Consider the following 25,015-nt stretch of genomic DNA (forward strand, 5'->3'; position numbering starts at 1 on the left):
CTCTCCGACATTTGCAACATTGTTTCAATATTCACATTCGATCTCCAGCGGTTCCATAGTAATGAACGTGTCAGGAGTCAGGATGAGACAGACTGGCTGAGAAACGCCGCCTGCCTGTCTAAAATCATGATTCAGCTGGCATAATTTTTAAAGCGATACAATGCATTCAGAAAGTATTCAGACCACATGACCTTTTCCACATTTTGTTACATTACAGCCTTATTCTAAAATGGATTAAATAGATTTTTTTCCTAATCAATCAACACACAATACCTCATACTGACAAAGCAAAATCATTTTTAAAATGTTTTTTTTGCAAATGTATAAAAGAATGTACGGAAATATCACATTTACATAAGTATTCAGACCCTTTACTCAGTACTTTGTTGAACCGCCTTCGGCAGCAATTTCAGGCTTGAGTCTTCTTGGGTATGACGCTGCAAGCTTGGCACACCTGTATTTAGGGAGTTTATACCATTATTCTCTGCAGATCCTCTCAAGCTCTGTCAGGTTGGATGGGGAGCGTTGCAGCACAGCTATTTTCAAGTCTCTCCAGAGATGTGTTCGATCGGGTTCAAGTCCGGGCTCTGGCTGGGCCACTCAAGGACCTTCAGAGACTTGTTCCAAAGCCACTCCTGCGTTGTCTTGGCTGTGTGCTTAGGGTCGTTGTCCTGTTGGAAGGTGAACCTTCGGTCCAGTCTGAGATCCTGAGCACCCTGGAGCAGGTTTTAATCAAGGATCTCTGTACTTTGCTCTGTTCATCTTTCGCTCGATCCTGACTAGTGGCCCAGTCCCTGCCACTGAAAAACCTCCCCACAGTATGATGCTGCCACCACCATGCTTCAACGTAGGGATGGTGCCCGGGTTTCCTCCAGATGTGATGCTTGGCATTCAGGCCAATTGAAAAAAGGTAAAACGAAACGAAGTGAAGCTAGTTTGCAGTCTTTCCAGCTTTGGTTTGAAGTGATTGTGTTAGCTGTGTTGATGGATAGCTCCTCTGAACAACAGTGCCCTAATGTGTGAGCAAATTATCTATGCCAGGTGAAATTGTGCCTCATTAGGTCATTGTTATGGATGTATCCAAATAAATGTAACTAGAAAACAGCTTTAAAAAAATGCAAATGCATCTACTTTGCTGTTAATTTGGCTGCACTTTTTGACGTGACTATAAGTTAGCTGTAGTTGGCTAACTAGCAAGCAACGGATAAGAATGTTGCCAGTCAGTATGGCAATGGAACATATATTTGTAACCAGTTTATAATAGCAATAAGACACCTCAGGGGTTTGTGGTATATGGCCAATATACATGTGTCCAGGCACTCCACGTTGCAACATGCATTAGAACAGCCCTTAGCCGTGGTATATTGGCCATATATCACACACCCTCGTACCTTATTGCCCGGCTCGGGTGGTTGTTGTCCTTGATGGATCTTTTTGGCCTTCCTGTGACATCAGGTGGTGTAGTTGTCCTGGAGGGCAGGTAGTTTGCCCCCGGTGATGCGTTGTGCAGACCTCACTACCCTCTGGAGAGCCTTACGATTGTGGGCGGAGCAGTTGCCGTACCAGGCGGTGATACAGCCCGACAGGATGCTCTCGATTGTGCATCTGTAAAAGTTTGTGAGTGTTTTCGGTGCCGAGACAAATTTCTTCAGGCTCCTGAGGTTGAAGAGGCGCTGTTGCGCCTTCTTCACCACGCTGTCTGTGTGGGTGGACCATTTCAGTTTGTCCGTGATGTGTACGCTGAGGAACTTAAAACTTTCCACCTTCTCCAAACTGTCCTGTCGATGTGGATAGGGGGGTGCTCCCTCTGGGGGTGCTCCCTCTGGGGGTGCTCCCTCTGGGGGTGCTCCCTCTGGGGGTGCTCCCTCTGCTGCTCCCTCTGGGGGTGCTCCCTCTGCTGCTCCCTCTGGGGGTGCTCCCTCTGCTGTTCCCTCTGGGGGTGCTCCCTCTGCTGTTCCCTCTGGGGGTGCTCCCTCTGCTGTTCCCTCTGGGGGTGCTCCCTCTGCTGTTCCCTCTGGGGGTGCTCCCTCTGCTGTTCCCTCTGCTGTTTCCTGAAGTCCACGATCACGAGTGTCGTCTGCAAAACTGATTGAGTTGGAGGCGTGCATGGCCACGCAGTCATTGGTGAACAGGGAGTACAGGAGAGGGCTGAGAACGCACCATTGTGGTGCCCCAGTGTTCAGGATCAGCGGGGTGGAGAGGTTGTTTCCTACCCTCACCACCTGGGGGCGGCCCATCAGGAAGTCTAGGACCCAGTTGCACGGGGGAGGAGGGGGTAGTTGTTGTGAAATTGTTAGATTACTGCACGGTCGGAACTAGAAGCACAGGAATTTCGCTACACTCGCATTAACATCTGCTAACCATGTGTGTGACCAATAACATTTTGATTTGAAATATACAGTAACAGTCAAGTTTGTTAACACCTACTCATTCAAGGGCTTTTCTTAATTTTTTTACATTGTAGAATAATAGTGAAGACATCAAAACTATGAAATAACACATTGTGGCAAACCTCTTCAAAGTTAGGAGCGTTTGTCACAAATTAAGTGGGAAACTGTCACAAAAGTCAGCCCAGAATGAAAGTTATTTAGAACATGACAGTACCTGTGTGTTTGTTTCTCTGTCCTGGTCCACCCAGGCCACAGGTAAGGTCAAGGATAGCAGGGTTCGGTACACAAATCTGGTTCTCGGTAGGTCCAGGTCTAAACGCCAACTGGTAAGTCCAAAACAGTCCAGCTCGTACACGGTAAATCCAGCCAATGTAGATTGTCTCTTTCTCTATGGTTCATAGATCCTTCCCGCCCCCTCTCTCTCTTCCTGGTTTTTCTTGACCCTTTATCTGTGGGTCGGCTCCACCTTCTGAGGGTTCCCCTTGCTTCTGGGAATTGTAGTTTTGGCAGTCGGCCATTTTGTGATCTGTAGTTCTGATCGGGATGGCCATTTTAGTGATCGGGCAGAGCCCGTTTATTAGTTCTGCCCTCACATATCTGCCATTTATCACTCGACCCCCTTCTTTACCACAACATATGGAATCATGTAGTAACCAAAAGTGTTCAAACAAATCAAAATATATTTTAGATTCTTCAAAGTAGCCACCCTTTGCCTTGATGACAGCTTTGCATAATTCATGAGCTGAAATAAAAGATCCCAGAAATGTCTCTCAAATGTTGTGCACAAATTTGTTTACACCCTGTTAGAGAGCATTTCTCCTTTGCCAAGATAATCCATCCACTTGACAGGTGTGGCATATCAAGAATCTGATTAAACAGCATGATCATTATGTAGCGTGGTTCGTTCTGCGTTGTGTACTTTTAATTAGGACACTGCCACAACTTGAATTATGATGGTTGAATCATGTTTATTCGACCTGCACACGAAGAGACAACACACAATATGTTAGCCCTCGGTGCAGTCACAGCTCTCGGGCACCTTGCTAGCTGAAGGTCCGGAAAAAGAGAACGATAAAAGGGTACGTAAGTACGGATAACCCGCGATGGACCAAACCAAAATATACAAACTTTTACAATTAGGTGTATTTACAATATAGATATCAAAAAATGTTTGTACACCGAAAAATAACATTAACTATGCTGCTGTAATTAAATAAAGAAAACACATTGAATTATTATTATTGTTATTAACATCCCCTCTTGACCTGGCCTACTTGAACTGTCCTTGCGTGCAACTTGGTGCATAATCTAGGGGAACATCACTCTACTACATTCACCCCCACTGTTTTACACTAGATTATAGGCACAAAACAAAACACATTACCTCGAAGGTAACAAAGCAAAGAAAGAAAAAAAAAATAATTCACACCCACAGAGCGACGGAGTAACCCAGTGTAGTCCCTTAAGTCTAGACCCACATATGGTCGATCAGCTGGAAAGCTATCCCGCGAAGGATTAGGAAAAATAAGAGGTAGCTAATCCCTTATTCAACCGTATACAAAAAATGCCAAATACATTTTATGCTGATGAACTACACACAAAGTTACATGAATTGTCAAAAATATTAGACCAACCCACAAATCACTCTAAGACCCAGTTAGATTACCATATACACACAAAAAAAATGAAAAGGTAGGCAATATCCTACCGTCACTGAGAAACCAAGAACGGTTTCATTTCCTGTGTAGACATAGTTTGGATTAACCTATTCACTGGCTTAATAAATCTACCTAGTCTAGTCCGAACACCCTCACCCAAAAACCTAGCAGGAATGTCACGGACAGCACTAACCGTGCTCAGAGGTCTAACCTCAGGTTTGGGAACACTACAACTCGGCCTATCCGGAGCCAGCACACTTTCAGTTACAGACTCAACACTAGTAGTGTCAGACGACTGATCAGAATCCTGGTAGATTGCCACAGACCACACTGACAAAGCATCGTCAACCAAGTTAACAACATCTGTCACAGCACCATTCCCACTGAATGGAGTTTCGCCATCAGAACTCTTGTAGGCTTTGGGGATCTCTCTCTGGTCCACTTCTACTGAGCACACCTCACTCAAGGGGACGTCATATGGCCGTTCCACTTCACTTCCATCAACTGAGACTTCACCATCCTCTTGGAATATCCTCCCAGAAGACTCAGGAAGGCTTGCTACCCAGTGGACAGTACTTGCGTCACTCCCATCCATTTTGCTGGACGCTGCAGACATCTCAGAGAACACGTCACCACTCGATAGATATCCGTGACTCTCAGGTTCCTCCCATGAAGGCAAAGGCAGAAAGTTGACTGGCATAATCAGGTTCCTATGCACCATCTTGATACGTCCAGTGGTAGGGTGCCGTATATGATGTGTTCAGTGAGCTGTTCTTCGCAACAACTATGTACACCGCACTGTCCCAGCGATCAGCCAGTTTCTTCTTGCCCCTCTCTCCCTTGTTAGCAAGTAGAACTCTGTCTCCCTTCTCTACCGAATGACCCTTCGACCGTCTGTTGTAGACCTCGGCTTGTCTCTTTTGTTGCTTACTTGCATGCTGCTGAGCCAATGTCATGGCTTCTCTCAGATCCTCACCCAAAGACTGGACATACTTATCCACATCGACCGTGTCCCCATCCAACAGCACACTTTCAAACATAACATCTACTGGCAACCTAGGGGTGCGTCCAAACATCAAGAAGAAGGGCGGAAACCCAGTAGTCTCGTGAACAGTGCAGTTATAGGAGAATGTCAATGTGTTCAACATCTGAGGCCATTTAGCCTTGGACCTAGCTGGCAGAGCTCTAATCACCCCCCCAGCGTGCGATTTAGACGTTCTGCTTGACCGTTCCCCATGGGATGATAAGGTGTGGTGTGGGACTTTCCAACACCAGATAACTGAAGTAATTCTCCCTGAGTTTTTGGTAATGAGCTGGAGAAAGCCTACGATAAGGTAATCTAAATGGGCGGTCATCAGTCAGCCGTATGCGATGGCAGAACCCCTTTGCCTCACCACAATCTAGGCTGTGTCTAGAGAACACTGTGTCATACTTCCCAATTAAATTGACAAGTTTATCCTTCCAGAACTGTGAAACTGGACACTCCTCAACAGACAGGCCTTGAAGTCCAAGATTGCTCAGTGTACTGTTGCCATGAACTACACTGCCACCAACTGAACTCTTAGCTGTCAGACTGCCGTGTGAGCTGTCACATTGAACTTTAGCCACGTTCTGGTAAGCTGCTTGCTGCTTGACATCATCAAAATCCTCTAATGCAATGCAAGGATACACATCTGCCACTTTAGCATTTCGTCTCAGGGTAACTGGTGATGTTGTTGGATTCACTATCTTCACAGGTAGCCATCCATCCCCCCACAGAGGCGTAACTACTCTCCCCACTAGTATGTGTCGATTCACACAACGAGACGTGCTGGGCTCGACAACAACAGTACTGCCCACAGAGAGTTGTGTCTTTGGGGGTAGGCGGCCCCACACCAGATGCTCACTCATGGGTTGGAGTGTTACTGCTCTCTTCAACTTAATGGTGCCTACTTTATCTGGGATAGAGTCTCCTCTCCATCTCTCCAGATTTGACAGGAGACGCAGGAAGTGGCTGTCATCGCACTGGCTAGAGGAACCTGGTGTACCCACCACCCGCCAGTAGCTGTCATTTGATTTGAACTGTCTAATCAAAGACTTCAACACATTAGTGCCCACAATGAGTTCATCAACCTGCCCATCTACAATAAGCACTGGGACTACATAGCTGAAACCATAAAGCTGAATTTTTAAATCACACATGCCCACTGGGCTAGTTTGCTTCCCACCACAACCCACCAGAATGATGTCCGAAGGAGCTAGAAAGTTCCCCTCTACCACTCCTGCCTCCCTCAACCGAGGTACAATATCTGCGCGCAGAGTAGTAGCCATGGACCCACTATCTAACATCCCCTTCAGCTCAACTTTATCCTGTACTAGCACGGAGGTGTAAAACAAACTGTCATTCTGCGTAATTCTCATTGTGTTCTGAAAAATGACTGTGTTGCTCTTGGGTACTGACTCACAAAAGTAAGAATAAACAGATTGGATATCACCATCAGTGGAGGAAAAATAAGACTGCCCCACATTGCCCTCCTCAGAATGGAGGCATTCTAGTTTTCCTGAGACCTGCCAGTCTGTCCACATCCAGGGCTCTGTCGCTGCCCAGCCTCACTACAGTCAAAGCTCATGTGGCCCGGAGAGAAGCACTTGAAGCACAGCTGGTGCATCTGACAGTGAGCTTTGGTCCAGTGATTAGTGCTTCCACAGACGGCGCACTCACGCTGACGTTTGTGGAACTGTTTACGGGGCCCTCTGTTCACAGACTGAGTATTGCTGACCAGAGCCTTCTCTAACAAAGTCAAAACCTTCTCTAATGTCTCACCCTCAGATATAGATGGTGCCTGGTCTGGTTCGCAGCCACACTGAGAAAAGGATGACACCTTAGGTCTGTTCACAGGACCCACTCCCTCCTGTGGGGAGTCAAAGACGGCAGCCACCTGCTGTGAAAGTTGTGTTCTACATGCTTTACGTTCCCTTAACAGTTCATCCAACTGATCCTGTACCTCACTGGCTGTCCAGTCACGAATGGGTTTGCTCTTGAACACTTGGGCCAACTCTTTATCAGGACAGTTGCGTACAAACATGACTGCCAACTCTGAGCACTCATTGGGTAGGGTCCTGCCCTCACTCACAAGGTACTGTTTGGCTGCCTCTGCAGCTTTGTTAAGCCTAATCCAGAAATCTATTGGACCCTCATTAGCAGATGGTTTGATTGAATAGAAATCAGCTAATGGCATACCTGAGCAGACAGTATCCCCAAAGTGTTGCTTGAGAACACTGAACACCGCCTTAACATCTGTGACAACAGGGTTGTTACGCATCCAGACTTTGGTCACATCCCGTGCCCTCCCCATGAGCCTAGACATCACCTCCCCAACATTCTCAGACCCAGTGTAACCCCTCTTCTCTAAGTAGACTCCCATTAACTCCTCCCACTCCAGGACAGAGTACTTATCTGAGCCATCACCCCTAAAGAAAGGTGGAGGACTAACATCGGACTTCACAACCAGATTCAGCTTGGACGCACCAATAAAGGTTGACCCACACTGCTCAGGCAGGGGAACCTGCTGGGGTTGGTGAGGGGGACAGGCAGGAGAAAGACTTGAAACCCCAGACTGCAGTAAACTCGCTCTGATGGATTCACCTATCTCTGAACCAATCTGCTTAATAATGTCACTAAGCTGACTCGGAGGCGTCCCATTATCACTGAGGACTGTGGATGATGGTACATCAAAAGACAGAGGTGGGATACCCTGGTCAGGTGGAACAAACAGCCTACCCCTCCCAGCGCTTGCAAACTCAAGACTAGCAAACGCTCTACTCCCAGGAGCTGACTGTACAATTGGCGTAAATGCAAGGACACCCCTCCCTCTACCCACACTAAAATCCCCAGCATAACTACATTTATGGACTTGAGAGTTTTCCATGGCTCAACAGAGCACTAAAATACCATGTAATTTACTGCATTCAAATACAAAAAAAAAATTGCAATAAACAAATTCATCAAAAACATACAAATATGCACGAATACCTGTATCTAACGAATATGCTACACTCACATTCACTATTTACAGTATATATTAGCTTACAGCAAACCATCAACAAATGCGCATGCGCAGGTCGAGCGTCTCAGCCACATGCACAGCTCCCGGGGGTCGGCTTGAGCTGACCAGTCGGCAGGTCACGGCACCAGTTTGTAGCGTGGTTCGTTCTGCGTTGTGTACTTTTAATTAGGACACTGCCACAACTGGAATTATGATGGTTGAATCATGTTTATTCGACCTGCACACGAAGAGACAACACACAATATGTTAGCCCTCGGTGCAGTCACAGCTCTCGGGCACCTCGCTAGCTGAAGGTCCGGCAAAAGAGAACGATAAAAGGGTACGTAAGTACGGATAACCCGCGATGGACCAAACCAAAATATACAAACTTTTACAATTAGGTGTATTTACAATATAGATATCAAAAAATGTTTGTACACCGAAAAATAACATTAACTATGCTGCTGTAATTAAATAAAGAAAACACATTGAATTATTATTATTGTTATTAACTTATTAACATCCCCTCTTGACCTGGCCTACTTGAACTGTCCTTGCGTGTAACTTGGTGCATAATCTAGGGGAACAACATCACTCTACTACAATTACACAGGTGCATCTTGTGCTGGGGACAATAAAAGGCCACTAAATTGTGCAGTTGTCATACAACACAACGCCACAGATGTCTCAAGTTGAGTGAGCGAGTACTTGGCATGCTGACTGCAGGAATGTCCACCAGAGCTGCTACCAGATAATTTAATGTTCAATTCTCTACCATAAACTGCCTCCAACGTCGTAGAGAATTTGGAAGTATGTCCAACCAGCCTCACAACCACGTGTAACTACGCCAGCCCAGGACCTCCACATCCGGCTTCTTCACCTGCAGGATCGTCTGAGACCGGCCATCTGGACAGCTGATGAAACTGAGGAGAAAAGCCCCTTTATGGGGAAAAAAACTCATTTTCAGTTGGTGGGCCTATGCCCTACCAGGCCTACCCATGTCTGTGCCCTTGCCCAGTCAAGTGAAATCCATAGATTAGGGCCTAATTCATTTATTTCAATTGACTGACTTCCCTATATGAACTAACTCAGTAAAATCATTGTGTTTATATTTTTGGTCAGTATACATTTTTGCAGTGCTTGACTTGGACTGAAATTGGTGCTGTTACTCATTTTGGGTGCCGGTATGTTTATATTGAAGGGCAGGGACTCCTGAGCTAGTATTCTACAGGAGGTGCAGGAACTAAAGAAGAAGAACATTTTAGGAGCCGGTACTCAGTTCCAGTTAGCTCCTACCAAAATCAAGTACTGTGCTTAGGTAATTACAAATGTCCCGTTTGCTCATTCTGATTGGGTGGGCCTGGCTCCCCAGTGGGTGGGACTGCACTCATCCACCCAGGCCCACATGTGCCTACGCCCCTGGCTCTGAGCGTGAGATGACTCTGGTTGTACTGGACCTCTGGGCCAAACTAGAGCCACTGCCAGACGTGTACGATTAAAGTTCAGAGGCTGGTCCTGATCCGGATTGATGGACTGAGACTGCTAGGCTGGGATTGGTTAGCTCAACTGGAAATGAGCTGAAGGTCCCTGGTTGGTGAAGGTGTCCATAGTTCTCAGAGGCTGAGGTTGCATCACTTCCTGTTCTTTCAACAACCCAGTTACTCTTTACTCTACCCACCGGACTGCTCAGATCACGACTGGAGACGCGTGTTTTTTTGGATACAGATGAGAGATACAGTACACGTCATAAATGAGAAACTCCCCTGACATAACACTGAAACCAAGAATTGTACATTTGTCCATTCTCTAGACCTAGGTTTCACAAAATGTTAGTCATGGCTGATATTTTTGGAGTCAAGGCTAAACAGGAACCTGGCTGAAATATTGGTTTGGTTTTCTGGGCCACAATACATTTAGGTTGGTTATGACTAGGTCATATTACAAAACAAATTGGGAACCTCTCTTTTTAATAGAAGACAACCCATATAGCATATGAAAGCTGATTGTTTATGTTAGAGGTAAGACACCAAAACTGGTTGGAACTAGACAACAGAGCCAAACCCTGTTAAACTGGCTGGTATTGGGGGAGACTGATGCAACAGAGAGAGCTGCAACCTGAGAGTGACAGCTAATGTTACCATGAAATATAGACATCCTATTCTCGTCATCACCTTAACAGATCATCTGTTGCACTTATTGTTTCATGTTCTAATCAAACAATCAAAATGGAGTGAAAGTCTGTCCTACTAATTATTATTGGTTCTTATATTACTTTTAAAGTAGAATTCAGCACCATAATCTCAGAAGGGTCTGTCTGTTGGGTCACGTTTGTTTCTCAAGAAAAATAAAAGCCCTTGAAGTATATTGTATCATTGCCATTTTTATTGTGTATTTGCATAATGTACAATAAGAAAAGAAAGAACCTGTGGTTCACAACAGCTGATTGGAGTTCAGGGTAAAATGGACAAGTACTGGAGCATGGGATGTCCATGAATGGCAGATTGAGTTCTGAGTAGTGATCAGAGATCCAGTGTTAATAACAAAGCCATGTCATGTGTTGTCTTCATCGTCTGAGGAGGAGTAGCAGCCTAGTCCCAGTACATGCCCTGTGCTCTTTTCATCATTAATGATGCTATGGGCTCCTCCTGCTCCTGTGCTGTCTAGTCTCTCTCCCCCTGTATTGTCTCTGTCCTGTGCAGCAATGGCCCTTCCCAGTGGGGAGCTGTGGAGGTTGGGTAGCCCAGAGAGCAGCACCCTGGCCAGGCTCTGAGTGTGAGACGACCCTGGTTGTAATGGGCCTCTGGACCCAGCTAGAACCACCGCCAGACGGGTGCGATCAAAGGTCAGGGGCTGGTCCTGATCTGGATTGGTGGACTCTGGGCTGGGATTAGTCAGGTCAACTGGAAATGGGCTGAGGAAAGTCCCTGATTGGTGGAAGTGTACCTTGTTCTCAGAGGCTGAGGTTGCTTCACTTCCTGTTCTTTCAACGACCCAGTTACTCTGTGCTCCACCCACCGGCCTGCTCAGATCACATGACTGGAGACCGCGTGGTTTCTTGGCTACAGATGAGAGAAACCAGGAATTACCTTAAAAAAAAAAAAAAGTACTTCCTTTCTCTAGACCAGAGTTTCTCAAAATGTTAGTCATGCCAGATATATTTGGGATCAAGTCTAGAGACGGGAGGGAACCTGACTAACATAGGTTTGGTATTTTTTATGGGCCACAATATATTTTAGGTTGGTTATGACTATGGTCATTTTAAAAAACTAATTGGGAACCTCTCTTCTTAATAGAAGACAACCCATATAGCATATGAAAGCTGATTGTTTATGTTGGAGGTAAGACAACAAACTGACCGGTGTTGGGGGAGATGTGTGTGTCTGCACTCCTCTTGGTGTATGCTCTAGGTGTCCAGGGCTGGTGTTTACAGGTCGGGTCCAGGGCTTTCAGTTTACAGATGAAGCGTTTATACTCTTTCTCCAGCCCCTGGATGCTCAGCTGGAACTCTGCTATCTTCCTCTCAGGGTAGTGAGACAACTGGGACTGCTGAGAGAGAGGAGAAAAAAATAAAAGTGTGCCATACTCACTTTAACATGAAACTTCAGTTTGGGTATCCTTTCTTCACACACACACAAGTCAATAAAACAACAGCATTATTACGCTCACTGATCACTTCACAAGCCTACCTGCAGATAATACTCGATTTCATTCTTGATGCTTGGGATCCACTTTTTAATGGATGAGGCTGAACTGAGTGTTGACTGTGGAGGGAAAAAAAACATATCAGATCGTAAGTGCAAGTCATATTTATCCCCAATAAAGCATGTGTGAATTACTGTCAATCAGATGAAATGTGTAGGAGAACTCACCAGTTTGGGTCTAGGTTCATGGACATCTTTGATACGGCCCTCTGTCTCAGGGCACAGAGAAGGAATTACATTTAGCTACACATTACAGTAATGTCCAACACAGGCTTTTATTCAAGCCCTGCATAACACACAGGATTCAACTGATCACCCAGATCTGAATAAGTTGAAAGGTGTTGGGTTCTAGCTTTAAATATACTTACTCATGTTACCATACTAGAACTTATTGATTACTTTACAAGTATAAGGAAGGTATAGGTTGGGGTCAATGAAGGATGTATAGGAACGTGGTGTATGGAAAGTCACATTCTGTCAAACATGTTATTGCTGAATATCAAGGCTCCTAAAAAAGGGAGGTAAAGGAGAACAGTCTGGTTTCAGTCAATGATAAAGTAGGACAGTGGCGGATTAGGGAGGAGCGAGGAATTCGGCCCGAGGTCAGGTCAGATGAAGTGAGAAGAAACAGTCCAATTTCATACGCATACACTTTCACAAAGGTTCTAGCATCAGGCAGGGCCATGACTACACCAGTGAAAATAACTAATTAAGTTCCTGCCTAACAACAAAGATGTATTGGCTGTCTAGATGTGTAATTAGTTGACCCCGAATAGTAGGAGGTAATAAATATGTGCTTGTGTAATTATGCTTAGTCTTTTACAGCTGTATGACCCAGTGGGGTGAACAAACTTGGTTTGAGCTTTTTCTAGTCGTCCGTGAGTTTTTACTCTGTTACGTTCTGAACAAACAGCTGTAACAAAAGTCTCTCCACCCAAGATCGATCTGTAGCTAGCTCTGGTCCAAGGCGTTACTTGCAGCTTAAGCCTTCTTCAACGCCCTGCTGCATCTTCACATGTAACTCTTCATATAGCTGACTAAACTCCATGGTGAAGGAAGTTTCTGATGAACTCAACCAACGGAGTTGAGCAGGGACCAGGCTTTGTGGAATTCAGTTACGACTACATCAATTCGCTCAAGGTCAAATATATCTTTTTAGATACATATATTATTATTATTATTATTATTATTTAATTTTCCTTATTTCAGGTCAACATTGAACAGATTTTACATACAGTAGCAGTCAAAAGTTTAGACATCTACTCATTCAAGGGTTTTTCTTTATTTTACTATTTTCTACATTGTAGAATAATAGTGAAGACATCAAAACTATGAAATAACACAAATGGAATGATGTTGTAAGCAAAAAAGTGTTAAAGATTATTCAAAGCAGCCACCCTTTGCCTTGATGACAGCTTTGAAAACTCTTGGCATTCTCTCAACAAGCTTCATGAAGAAAGCTTTTCCAACAGTTTTGAAGGAGTTCCCACATATGCTGAGCACTTGTTGGCTGCTTTTCCTTCACTCTGCGGTCCAACTAATCCCAAACTATCTCAATTGGGTTGAGGTTGGGTGATTGTGGAGGCCAAGTCATCTGATGCAGCACTCCATCACTCTCCTTGGTCAAATAGCCCTTACACAGCCTGGAAGTGTGTTGGGTCATTGTCCTGTTGAAAAACAAATGATAGCCCCACTAAGCGCAAACCAGATAGGATGGCGTATTGCTGCAGAAAGCTGTGGTAGCCATGCTGGTTAAGTGTGCCTTGAATTCTAAATAAATCACTGACAGTGTCACCAGAAAGCACCCCCACACCATCACATCTCCTCCTCCATGAGTCACGGTGGGAACCACAAATGCGGAGATCATCCATTCACCTCCTCTGCGTCTCACAAAGACATGGCGGTTGGAACCAAAAATCTCTAATTTGAATTTATCAGACCAAAGGACAGATTTCCACCGGTCTAATGTCTATTGCTCGTGTTTCTTGTCCCAAGTAAGTCTCCTTTTCTTATTGGTGTCCTTAAGTAGTGATTTCTTTGCAGCAATTTGACCATGAAGGCCTGATTCACGCAGTCTCCTCTGAACAGTTGATGTTGAGATGTATCTGTTACTTGAACTCTGAAGCATTTATTTGGGCTGAAATCTGAGGTGCAGTTAACTCTAATGAACTTATCCTCAGCAGCAGAGTTAACTCTGGGTCTTCCTTTCCTGTGGCGGTCCTCATGAGAGCCAGCTTCATCATAGCGCTTGATGATTTTTGCGACTGCAATTGAAACTTTCAAAGTTCTTGAAATGTTCCGTATTGACTGACCTACATGTCTTAAATTAATGATGTACTGTCGTTTCTCTTCGCTTATTTGAGCTGTTCTTGCCATAATATAGACTTGGTCTTTTACCAAATAGGGATACAGCTCAGCGTTCAACACCATAGTGCCCTCAAAGCTCATCACTAAGCTAAGAAACCTGGGACTAAACACCTCCCTCTGCAACTGGATCCTGGACTTCCTGACGGGCCGCCCCCAGGTGGTGAGTGTAGGTAGCAACACATCTGCCACGCTTATCCTCAACACTGGTGCTCCCCAGGGGTGCGTGCCCAGTCCCCTCCTGTACTCCCTGTTCACCCACGACTGCATGGCCAGGCACGACTCCAACACCATCATTAAGTTTGCTGACGACACAACAGTGGTAGGCCTGATCACCGACAACGACGAGACAGCCTATAGGGAGGAGGTCAGAGACCTGGCCGGGTGGTGCCAGAATAACAACCTATCCCTCAACGTAACCAAGACTAAGGAGATGATTGTGGACTACAGGAAAAGGAGCACCGAGCATGTCCCCATTTTCATCGACGGGGCTGTAGTGGAGCAGGTTGAGAGCTTCAAATTCCTTGGTGTCCACATCAACAACATATTAGAATGGTCCAAACACACCAAGAAAGTCGTGAAGAGGGCACGACAAAGCCTATTCCCCCTCAGGAAACGAAAAAGATTTGGCATGGGTCCTGAGATCCTCAAAATGTTCTACAGCTGCAACATCGAGAGCATCCTGACCGGTTGCATCACTGCCTGGTACGGCAATTGCTCGGCCTCCGACCGCAAGGCACTTCAGAGGGTAGTGCGTACGGCCCAGTACATCACTGGGGCAAAGCTGCCTGCCATCCAGGACCTCTACACCAGGCGGTGTCAGAGGAAGGCCCGGGAAATTGTCAAAGACCCCAGCCACCCCAGTCATAGACTGTTTTCTCTACTGCAGCATGGCAAGCGGTACCGGAGTACCAAGTCTAGGACAAAAAGGCTTCTCAACAATTTTTACCCCCAAGCCATAAGACTCCTGAACAGGTAACCAAATGGTTACCCAGACTATTTGCATTGTGTGCCCTCCCACACTACTCTCTGTTTATCTTATATGCATAGTCACTTTTCATATACATTCATGTACATACTACCTCAATTGTCCTGACCAACCAGTGCTCCCACACATTGGCTAACCGGGCTATCTGCATTGTGTCCCACCACCCGCCAACCCCTCTTTTTACGCTACTGCTACTCTCTGTTCATCATATATGCATAGTCACTTTAAACATACCCACATGTACATACTACCTCAATAAGCCTGACTAAACGGTGTCTGTATATAGCCTTGCTACTCTTATTTTCAAATGTCTTTTTTACTGTTTTATTTCTTTACTTACCCACACACACACACACCTTTTTGTTCGCACTATTGGTTAGAGCCTGTAAGTAAGCATTTCACTGTAAGGTCTACACCTCTTGTATTCGGCGCACGTGACAAATAAACTTTGATTTGATATCTTCTGTATACCACCCCTACCTTGTCACAAGACAACTGATTAGTTCAAAACGCATTAAGGAAAGAAATTCCACAAATTAACTTTTAAGAAGGAACACCTGTTAATTGAAATGCATTCCAGGTGACTACCTCATGAAGTTGGTTGAGAGAATGCCAAGAGTGTGCAAAGCTGTCAAAGGGTGGCTACTTTCAAGAATCTCTCTTGGTTACCACATGATTCCATGTGTTATTTCATAGTTTGATGTCTTCACCATTATTCTACAACGTAGAAAATATTAAAAATAAAGAGAAACCCTGGAATGAGTAGGTGTCCCCAAACTTTTGACTGGTGCTGAATGTACATATATTTGAATTCCAAAATGAAACAAGGTAGCATAAAACATTGCATAACCAACATACACCAAAACAGAAGCATACAAAAACAATATAATTATACATTCCCTTTCAGTTCACTGCTCTTAATTTTTCATTTCTTAAATTTGTCATATTAATTTAATGAAAAAAATAATTTTCCTTACATGACTTAATTTGACTGTCGCAAAATGTGAGGCTGTAGCGACAAAATAATTATTCTATACAAGAAAGCGACCAGCGTCAAGTTGACACAGATTCATATAATTGTTATATTGACACTTCTTAGGGTATCTGCAAGATTAGGGGGAAGTGATAGCAAAAAGGGGTCTCATATTGTATAGAAATCTCATTACTTGTTCCTGAATATAGCACTCATTCTCTCCAGTGTTAACACTAAAGATCTCACAATACCACTGGGTTATTTTTGTTGGCTGGTCTTTTATCCAGTGAAGGAGAATGCATTTGCGGGCCACAAAGATAATTATTCACGAAGATTGAGCTGTGCTCAATTAAAGTAAGTGAGGGCCTGTTCCCGACGACACCGAGTACAAATAGCCATGGGTCCATTCTTATAGGACATACATGGCATTCAGAAAGTAGTCAGACCCCTCGACTTTTTCCACATTTTGTTAGGTTACAGCCTCATTCTAAAATTGATTAATGGGGATACAATCCCGTTAACGGGATTGGTTGGGCAACAACCAGTGAGAGAACACGGCGCGAAATTCAAAACAAAATAATCTCAAAATTAAAATTCAAGTATTATACGGCATTTTAAAGATACTCTACTCGTTAACCGCTATGGGACCGGCGGGACGAATTCGTCCCACCTACGTAACAGCCAGTTGAATCCTGTGGCGCGATATTCAAAACATTTGAATTGCTATTACTTCCATTTCTCAAACATATGACTATTTTACAGCTATTTAAAGACAAGACTCTCGTTAATCTAACCACACTGTCCGATTTCAAAAAGGCTTTACAACGAAAGCAAAACATTAGATTATGTCAGCAGAGTACCCAGCCAGAAATAATCAGACACCCATTTTTCAAGCTAGCATATAATGTCACATAAACCCAAACCACAGCTAAATGCAGCACTAACCTTTGATGATCTTCATCAGATGACACCCCTAGGATATGTTATACAATGCATGCATGTTTTGTTCAATCAAGTTCATATTTATATAAAAAAACAGCTTTTTACATTAGCATGTGACGTTCAGAACTAGCATTCCCACCGAACACTTCCGGTGAATTTACTAAATTACTCACGATAAACGTTCACAAAAAACATTATTATTTTAAGAATTATAAATACAGAACTCCTTTATGCAAATCGCTATGTCCGATTTTAAAATAGCTTTTCGGCAAAAGCACATTTTGCAATATTCTGAGTACATAGCCCAGCAATCATGGCTAGCTATTTTGAACCCCACCAAGTTTGGCCCTCACCAAACTCCGATTTACTATTAGAAAAATTGTATTACCTTTGCTGTTCTTTGTCAGAATGCACTCCCAGGACTTCTACTTCAATAACAAATGTTGGTTTGGTTCAAAATAATCCATAGTTATGTTCAAATATCCTCTGTTTTGTTCGTGCGTTCAAGACACTATCCGAAGGGTGACGAAGGGTGACGCGCCCGACGCGTTTCGTGACAAAAAAAATCTAAATATTCCATTAACGTACTTCGAAGCATGTCAACCGCTGTTTAAAATCAATTTGTATGCGATTTTTCTCGTAAAAAAACGATAATATTCCGACAGAGAAACCCTGTTTCAGTTCAAAGACGAAATAATAAAAACCTGGTGTCGCCTCGTGCACGCGCCTCAGTCTCATTGTCCTCTGATCGACCACTATCCAAATGCGCTAATGCTTTTCAGCCAGGGGCTCCAAAGACATCATTCACCGGTTTGCTGCCTTCTGAGAGCCTATGGGAGCCGTAGGAAGTGTCACGTTACAGCAGAGATCCTCAGTTTTCAATAAAGAGAGTGTAGAAGCCCAAGAAATGGTCAGAGACGGCACTTCCTGTAAGGAATCTTCTCAGGTTTTTGCCTACCATATGAGTTCTGTTATACTCACAGACACCATTCAAACAGTTTTAGAAACTTTAGGGTGTTTTCTATCCAAAGCCAATAATTATATGCATATTCTAGTTTCTGGGCAGTAGTAATAACCAGATTAAATCGGGTACGTTTTTTTATCCGGCCGTGCAAATACTGCCCCCTATCCCCAACAGGTTAAAGAATTAGAGATAATCTACTCCTTTAAGCAGCCACTTTGTCAGATTTCAAAATAACTTTACGGAAAAAGCACATTGTTCAATATTCTGAGTACAGAACGTAGCCTTCAATGCTAAGCTATACAGTTAGCCTACAAAACTGACTTCGACAAATCTCTAAAAATATGTTCGAAATATTTACTTACCTTTGCTGATCTTCGGCAGAACGCACTCGGATGGGCACCCACTTCCACAAGAAATGTTCATTTGTTCTGCAAAGCCCATAATTTATTTCCAAATACGTCCGTTTTGTTGACCCATCCAGAACACTTTACAATGCCATGTGGCGTGGACGCAAATCCGTAGACGAAATGGCCAAAAGTTCCATTACCGTTTGTAGAAACACGTCAAACGATGTTTACAATCAATCCTTTAGGATATTTTTATACGTAAAATTGCGATAATTTTACAACCGGGCTATAGGTATTCGTCATACAAGAAAAATAAAACAACAGCTAAGTCACGTGGATGCGCGTCATAAGACATCTGTTCTCAGACTGGCCAGGGATTGAACGAGCCAGAATTTTCTGCCCGGTTACAGATGACGGATGAAAGCAGTTCCTAAAGATTGTTGGCAGCCAATGGAAGAGTCAGGAGGTGCAACATAAATCCTATGTCATTGTAGTTTTTCAAGGGATTCAAAAGAAAACTACATTTCGAATTTCTCCCACTTCCTGACTCAATGTTTCTCAGGTTTTTTGCCTGCCATATGCGTTCTGTTATACTCACAGACAACATTAAACAGTTTTAGAAACTTCAGAGTGTTTTCTATCCAAATCTACTAATAATATGCATATTCTATTTTCTGGGCCAGAGTAGTAACCTGTTTAAATTGGGTACGTTTTTCACCCAGCCGTGAAAATACTGCCCCCTAGCCCCAACTGGTTAAATTACAAATTTTCCTCAATCTACACACAATACCCCATAATGACAAACTTTTTGACATTTGTGCAAATCTATAAAAATAAAAAATATTACAAGTATTCAGACCCTTTACTCAGTACTTTATTGAAGCACCTTCGGCAGCGATTATAGCCTCCCGTCTTCTTGGGTATGACGCTACAAGCTTGGCACAACTGTATTTGGGGAGTTTCTCCCTTCTCCCATTCTTCTCTGCAGATACTCTCAAGCTCTGCCAGGTTGGATGGGGAGCGTTGCTGCACAGCTATTTCCAGGTCTCTCCAGAGATCAGGTTCAAGTCCGGGCTCTGGCTGGGCCACTCATGGACATTGAGACTTGTGCCAAAGCAACTCCTGCGTTCTCTTGGCTGTGTGTATAATGTCATTGTCCTGTTGGAAGGTGAACCTTCGCCCCAGTCTGAAGTCCTGAGCGCTCCGGAGCACATTTTCATCAAGGATCTCTATGTACTTTGCTCCGTTCATCTTTCCCTTGACCCTGACTAGTGTCCCAGTCCCTGCCGCTGAAAAACATCCCCACAGCATGATGCTGCCACCACCATGCTTCACCGTAGGGATTGCGCCAGCTTTCCTCCAGACGTAACGCTTGGCATTCAGGCCAAATAATTCAATCTTGCTTTCATCAGACAAGATCATTTTGTTTCTCATGGTCTGAGAGCCCTTTAGGTGCTCTTTGGCAAACTCCAAGCGGGCTGTCATGTGCCTTATACTGAGGAGTGGCTTCCGTCTGGCCACTCAACCATAAAGGCCTGATTGGTGGAGTGCTGCAGAGATGGATGTCCTTCTGGAAGGTTCTCCCATCTCCATAGAGGACCTCTGGAACTCTGTCAGAGTGCATAGTGACCATCTGGTTTTGGTCACCACCCTGACCAAGGCCCTTCTCCCGATTGCTCAGTTTGGCCGGGCGGTGGTTCCAAACTTCTTCCATTTAGGAATTATGGAGGCCACTGTGTTCTTAGGGGACCTTCAATGCTTCCCCAGACATGTGCCTAGACACAACCCTGTCGCGGAGCTCTACGGACAATTCCTTCGACCTCATGGCTTGCTTTTTGCTCTGACATGCACTGTCAACTGTGGGACATTACATAGACAGGGGTGTGCCTTTCAAAATCATGTCCAATCAATTGAATTTACCACAGGTGGACTCCCATCAGGTTGTTAAAACATCAAGGGTGATCAATGGAAACAGGATGCACCTGAGCTCAATTTCAAGTCTCAAAGCAAAGCGCCTGAATACAAGGGGAAACCCTACTTCAAGTCTCAGAGCGAGTGACGTCACTGATTGAACCGCTATTAGCGCGCACCACCGCTCACTAACTAGCCATTTCACATCGGTTACACTTGCATAGTGGAGTCTTTTGTTAAAACAAGTAGGTAGCTAGCTAGCTAAACAATGGCCCATAATCCCAACTCATGACGTTACTACCCTGCATGAATGTGGTAGCTAACATTAGGCTATAACTAGCAAAGCAAATGGCTCTGAGATACGAATAATAAGATCATACACGTAACGTTAACTAGCGAGCTAACAGTACACTTCAACTTGAAATTAAAACAACTTTCTGTCAAAATTAGAAGTGTAATATCTGAAAATGTAGCTAGCTAGACTACCTTACCTGTATAAATCATGGATGGATGCTTCTCCCTGTCACGAATGCCTATACTCTAATTCCACTGATTTCCCTACATACATGTTCACAGTTTTTTAACTCGATAGTGTTTTTATCAAAAGCAATCACTTTTGCATGGGAAAACACTGAATCCTACTAATTACCGCTCATGCTTAATTACGTCACATGGCTCATACCCGGGAGTCAGTCTGGTTCTAAATCGAATGTAATCAGCTTTCAGACACCAACAAGGCCAGGCAAGATAATAGGGGGATTTTTTTTTCCAACGCTACATGGCGTTGAAAAGACTCAAACCGAACATAACATCGTGGACCAGATATATAATGTAACTAGCTAGCTTGTTAAGAACAGGCTAGCTCGCTGATAGCTAAGGCAGTGGGTGTTTCTAGCTATAGGCTAGTAGTAGCAAGCTTGCCAGAGCGAAATTAACTTGATAGGAAGTCTAAGTAGCTAGCTAGATAATACTAACAATGTTTGCTAGCACTGCAAAGAGCCACGTTAACGCGTAGCTAAAAATACACACGGAATACTTAATCTATTGAAATACGATTGATTGCCACTTGCCATCTCTTTCTTTTTGAAGCCATAATCTGTTTAATTTCCCCAGTTGTTTCTCCTCGTTTCTAGCCATTTGGGAGCGACACGCTAATTTACCAGCAACATTCTTCTTCTTTGGGTATATTGGCGAACTAACGTTACACACACAAAAAGTGTATTGTCACCAATTGGATGGGGGTTAAACAATGAACGAAAGGAAAGTAAATTACACTACAGGGAACATAAACGACTAAATATATAAGTGTATATTCCCACTACTCTGTCATTCGAAACCTTACCAGCAACGCATCAACAAAATGTCACGTAATTGTCTAGCCAAGTCATGTGACACGATGGACGGACTCGTTCCAGGTCGTCTGTGTTCTAGCCGCACTGTATATCTCAGAAGATGTTAAAAATGAACAACCACGAACCAGAGTACTCCATGGTGGGAGCGGCCATTCTTATTGACTTTGTATTATATATATATATATATATATATATATATATATATATATTAGTTAAAAATGGGGGAGGCAGCAGTAATAGTAAACTTCATATTCAACGTCTTCGCATGCAGTACTGAAAACGTTAGACGAATGTAAGGTTAATATAGGCTATGAAACCCACCTTGTTATTGAACAATCCATATTTGTCTCTCATAGTGTCTGTGAAATTGAAAAACAAAATAGATGGCTGCTATGCATACTTATAGACGACACTATGCTACAGTTTGTGACCATACTGATAACTGTTATAAGCTGTTATAAGCTTCATAAGCATCAGAAATGTCACCCTTTTTAAACAACCTTTGTGTGGCCAATTAATAAACCTCCTCTTTGCAAGGGTTAATTTAGAAATTGAATAAATGATTGGCCTATTCTTAAATTACTAACTTTTATATATTTAATTCTGATTTATATCTGCATTATATCATTTCACCATGTATTAGGCTCCCGAGTGGCACAGCGGTCTAGGCTATGAAACCCACCTTGTTATGGAACAATCCATATTTGTCTCTCACAGTACTGAAAACGTTAGACGAATGTAAGGTTGGCCTATTCTTAAATTACTAACTTTTATATATTTAATTCTGAATGTAAATGATTGGCCTATTCTTAAATTACTAACTTTTATATATTTAATTCTGATTTATATCTGCATTATATCATTTCACCATGTATTAGGCTCCCGAGTGGCACAGCGGTCTAAGGCACTGCATCTCAGTGCAGTGCCTTAAATATATAAAAGTTAGTAATTTTAGAATAGGCCAATCATTTACATTCAGAATTAAATATATAAAACTTACTAATTTAAGAATAGGCCAACCTTACATTCGTCTAACGTTTTCAGAACCTGGTTCGATTCCAGGCGGTATCACAACCGGCCGTGATTGAGAGTCCCATAGGGAGGCGCACAATTGGCCTAGCATCGTCTGGGTTAGGGTTTGGCCGGGGTAGGCCGTCATTGTTAATAATAATTTGTTCTTAACTGACTTGCTTGGTTAAATAAAGGTTATGTCTTTAGTTATTTGCCTTTGAACAAACAGGACAACGGGCAGTGAACGCTCATTCAAGTGCAACGCAGGATGCTTTGGTCTGTCCCGCGCCAAGATTAGAGAGTGATCTCCACTTCCAGTGAAACACGCATACTATAAAGACAGGATGAAACTGGTTCTCCAATATAAATCCCCCATAACGCTTATAGGCGATGTCATGGCGACTTTGGCTATCTAAGCTCATGCTCAGAAACACGTCATCGGTCTAACGTTCGTCTTGCGCTAAACTGCGCATGTGCAGGCCGTTAAAATCTGCGGCCAGCTAATCGTTAGCTGTCTTTTCGGCTGCGATCTGAATAGGTCTGTCGGACACTTTTCTTGGGCCACTTTAACTAACTATTTTGCCAACTTGGACAGGTCCCCCCTTCCACACGGAACCCCACTAACCCACAGACGGAAACGCACGAGGCGGCTAAAAACAGACCTCCCTCCCATCTTCCACCAGCTTGCTACCTATGGCCGGCTAGCTGTCTGAATCTCACTGGACCCTCTGATCACTCGGCTAAGCATGCCTCTCCTTAATGTCAATATGCCTTGTCCATTGCTGTTCTGGTTAGTGTTTATTGGCTTATTTCACTGTAGAGCCTCTAGCCCTGCTCATTATACCTTATCCAACTTCTCAGTTCCTCCACCCACACATGCTATGACATCTTCTGGTTTCAATGATGTTTCTAGAGACAATATCTCTCTCATAATCACTAAATGCCTAGGTTTACCTCCTCTGTACTCACATCCCACCATACCTTTGTCTGTACATTATACCTTGAAGCTATTTTATCGCCCCCAGATACCTGCTCCTTTTTCTCTCTATTCTGGACGTCACAGACGACCAATTCTTATAGCTTTTAGCCGTACCCTCATACTTATTCTTCTCTGCTCCGCTGGGGATGTAGAGGTGAATCCAGGCCCTGCAGTGCCTGGCTCCACACCTACTCCCCAGGCGCTCTCTTTTGATGACTTCTGTAACCGTAATAGCCTTGGTTTCATGCATGTTAACATTAGAAGCCTCCTCCCTAAGTTTGTTTTATTCACTGCTTTAGCACACTCTGCCAACCCGGATGTCCTAGCTGTGTCTGAATCTTGGCTTAGGAAGTCCACCAAAAACTGTGAAATCTTCATCCCTAACTACAACGTTTTCAGACAAGATAGAACGGCCAAAGGGGGCGGTGTTGCAATCTACTGCAGAGATAGCTTGCAGAGTTCTGTCCTGCTATCCAGGTCTGTACCCAAACAATTTGAACTTCTACTTTTAAAAATCCACCTCTCCAAAAACAAGTCTCTCACCGTTGCCGCCTGCTATAGACCCCCCTCGGCCCCTAGCTGTGCTCTGGACACCATATGTGAACTGATTGCCCCCCATCTATCTTCAGAGCTCGTGCTACTAGGCGACCTAAACTGGGACATGCTTAACACCCCAGCCATTCTACAATCCAAGCTTGATGCCCTCAATCTCACACAAATTATTAATGAACCCACCAGGTACAACCCCAAAGCCGCAAACACTGGCACCCTCATAGATATCATCCTAACCAATGTGCCCTCTAATTACACCTCTGCTGTTTTCAACCAAGATCTCAGCGATCACTGCCTCATTGCCTGCACCCGTAATGGGTCAGCGGTCAAACGACCTCCACTCATCACTGTCAAACGCTCCCTGAAACATTTCAACGAGCAAGCCTTTCTAATCGACCTGGCCCTGGTATCCTGGAAGGATATTGACCTCATCCCGTCAGTAGAGGATGCCTGGTTATTTTTTTTAAATGCCTTCCTCTCCATCTTAAATAAGCATGCCCCTTTCAAGAAATTTAGAACCAGGAACAGATATAGCCCTTGGTTCTCCCCAGACCTGACTGCCCTTAACCAACACAAAAATATCCTGTGGCGTTCTGCATTAGCATCGAACTGCCCCCGCGATATGCAACTTTTTAGGGAAGTTAGAAACCAATACACACAGGCAGTTAGAAACGCCAAGGCTAGCTTTTTCAAACAGAAATTTGCTTCGTGCAACTTCAACTCTAAAAAGTTCTGGGACATTGTAAAGTCCATGGAGAATAAGAACACCTCCTCCCAACTGCCCACTGCACTGAGGATAGGAAACTCTGTCACCACCGATAAGCCCACTATAATTGAGAATTTCAATAAGCATTTTTC

General features: G+C 43.9%; 1 protein-coding gene across 4 annotated transcripts; it reads right to left on the reverse strand.

Moving 5' to 3' along the window:
* Positions 1-10,433: 10,433 nt before the first annotated feature.
* On the reverse strand, positions 10,434-21,658 carry si:dkey-86e18.1 (uncharacterized). Of its 4 annotated transcripts, none has more exons than XM_029707422.1 (5): positions 21,334-21,658; positions 11,943-11,983; positions 11,760-11,834; positions 11,430-11,616; positions 10,434-11,159 (listed from the first exon to the last, which is right to left on the reverse strand). In XM_029707422.1, exons 1-5 carry the CDS (start codon positions 21,398-21,400, stop codon positions 10,624-10,626), a joined length of 906 nt encoding a protein of 301 aa, XP_029563282.1. In that variant the 5' UTR covers positions 21,401-21,658; the 3' UTR covers positions 10,434-10,623. The 4 variants fall into 4 exon arrangements, with proteins under 4 accessions (XP_029563282.1, XP_029563280.1, XP_029563283.1 ...); XM_029707420.1 differs by having other exon boundaries at positions 11,430-11,619; positions 21,334-21,655; XM_029707423.1 differs by having other exon boundaries at positions 10,434-11,132; positions 11,430-11,619; positions 21,334-21,651.
* Positions 21,659-25,015: the final 3,357 nt, after the last annotated feature.

This window comes from Salmo trutta, chromosome 22 (genome assembly GCF_901001165.1).
Source record: "Salmo trutta chromosome 22, fSalTru1.1, whole genome shotgun sequence".
Lineage (NCBI taxonomy): Eukaryota > Metazoa > Chordata > Actinopteri > Salmoniformes > Salmonidae > Salmo > Salmo trutta.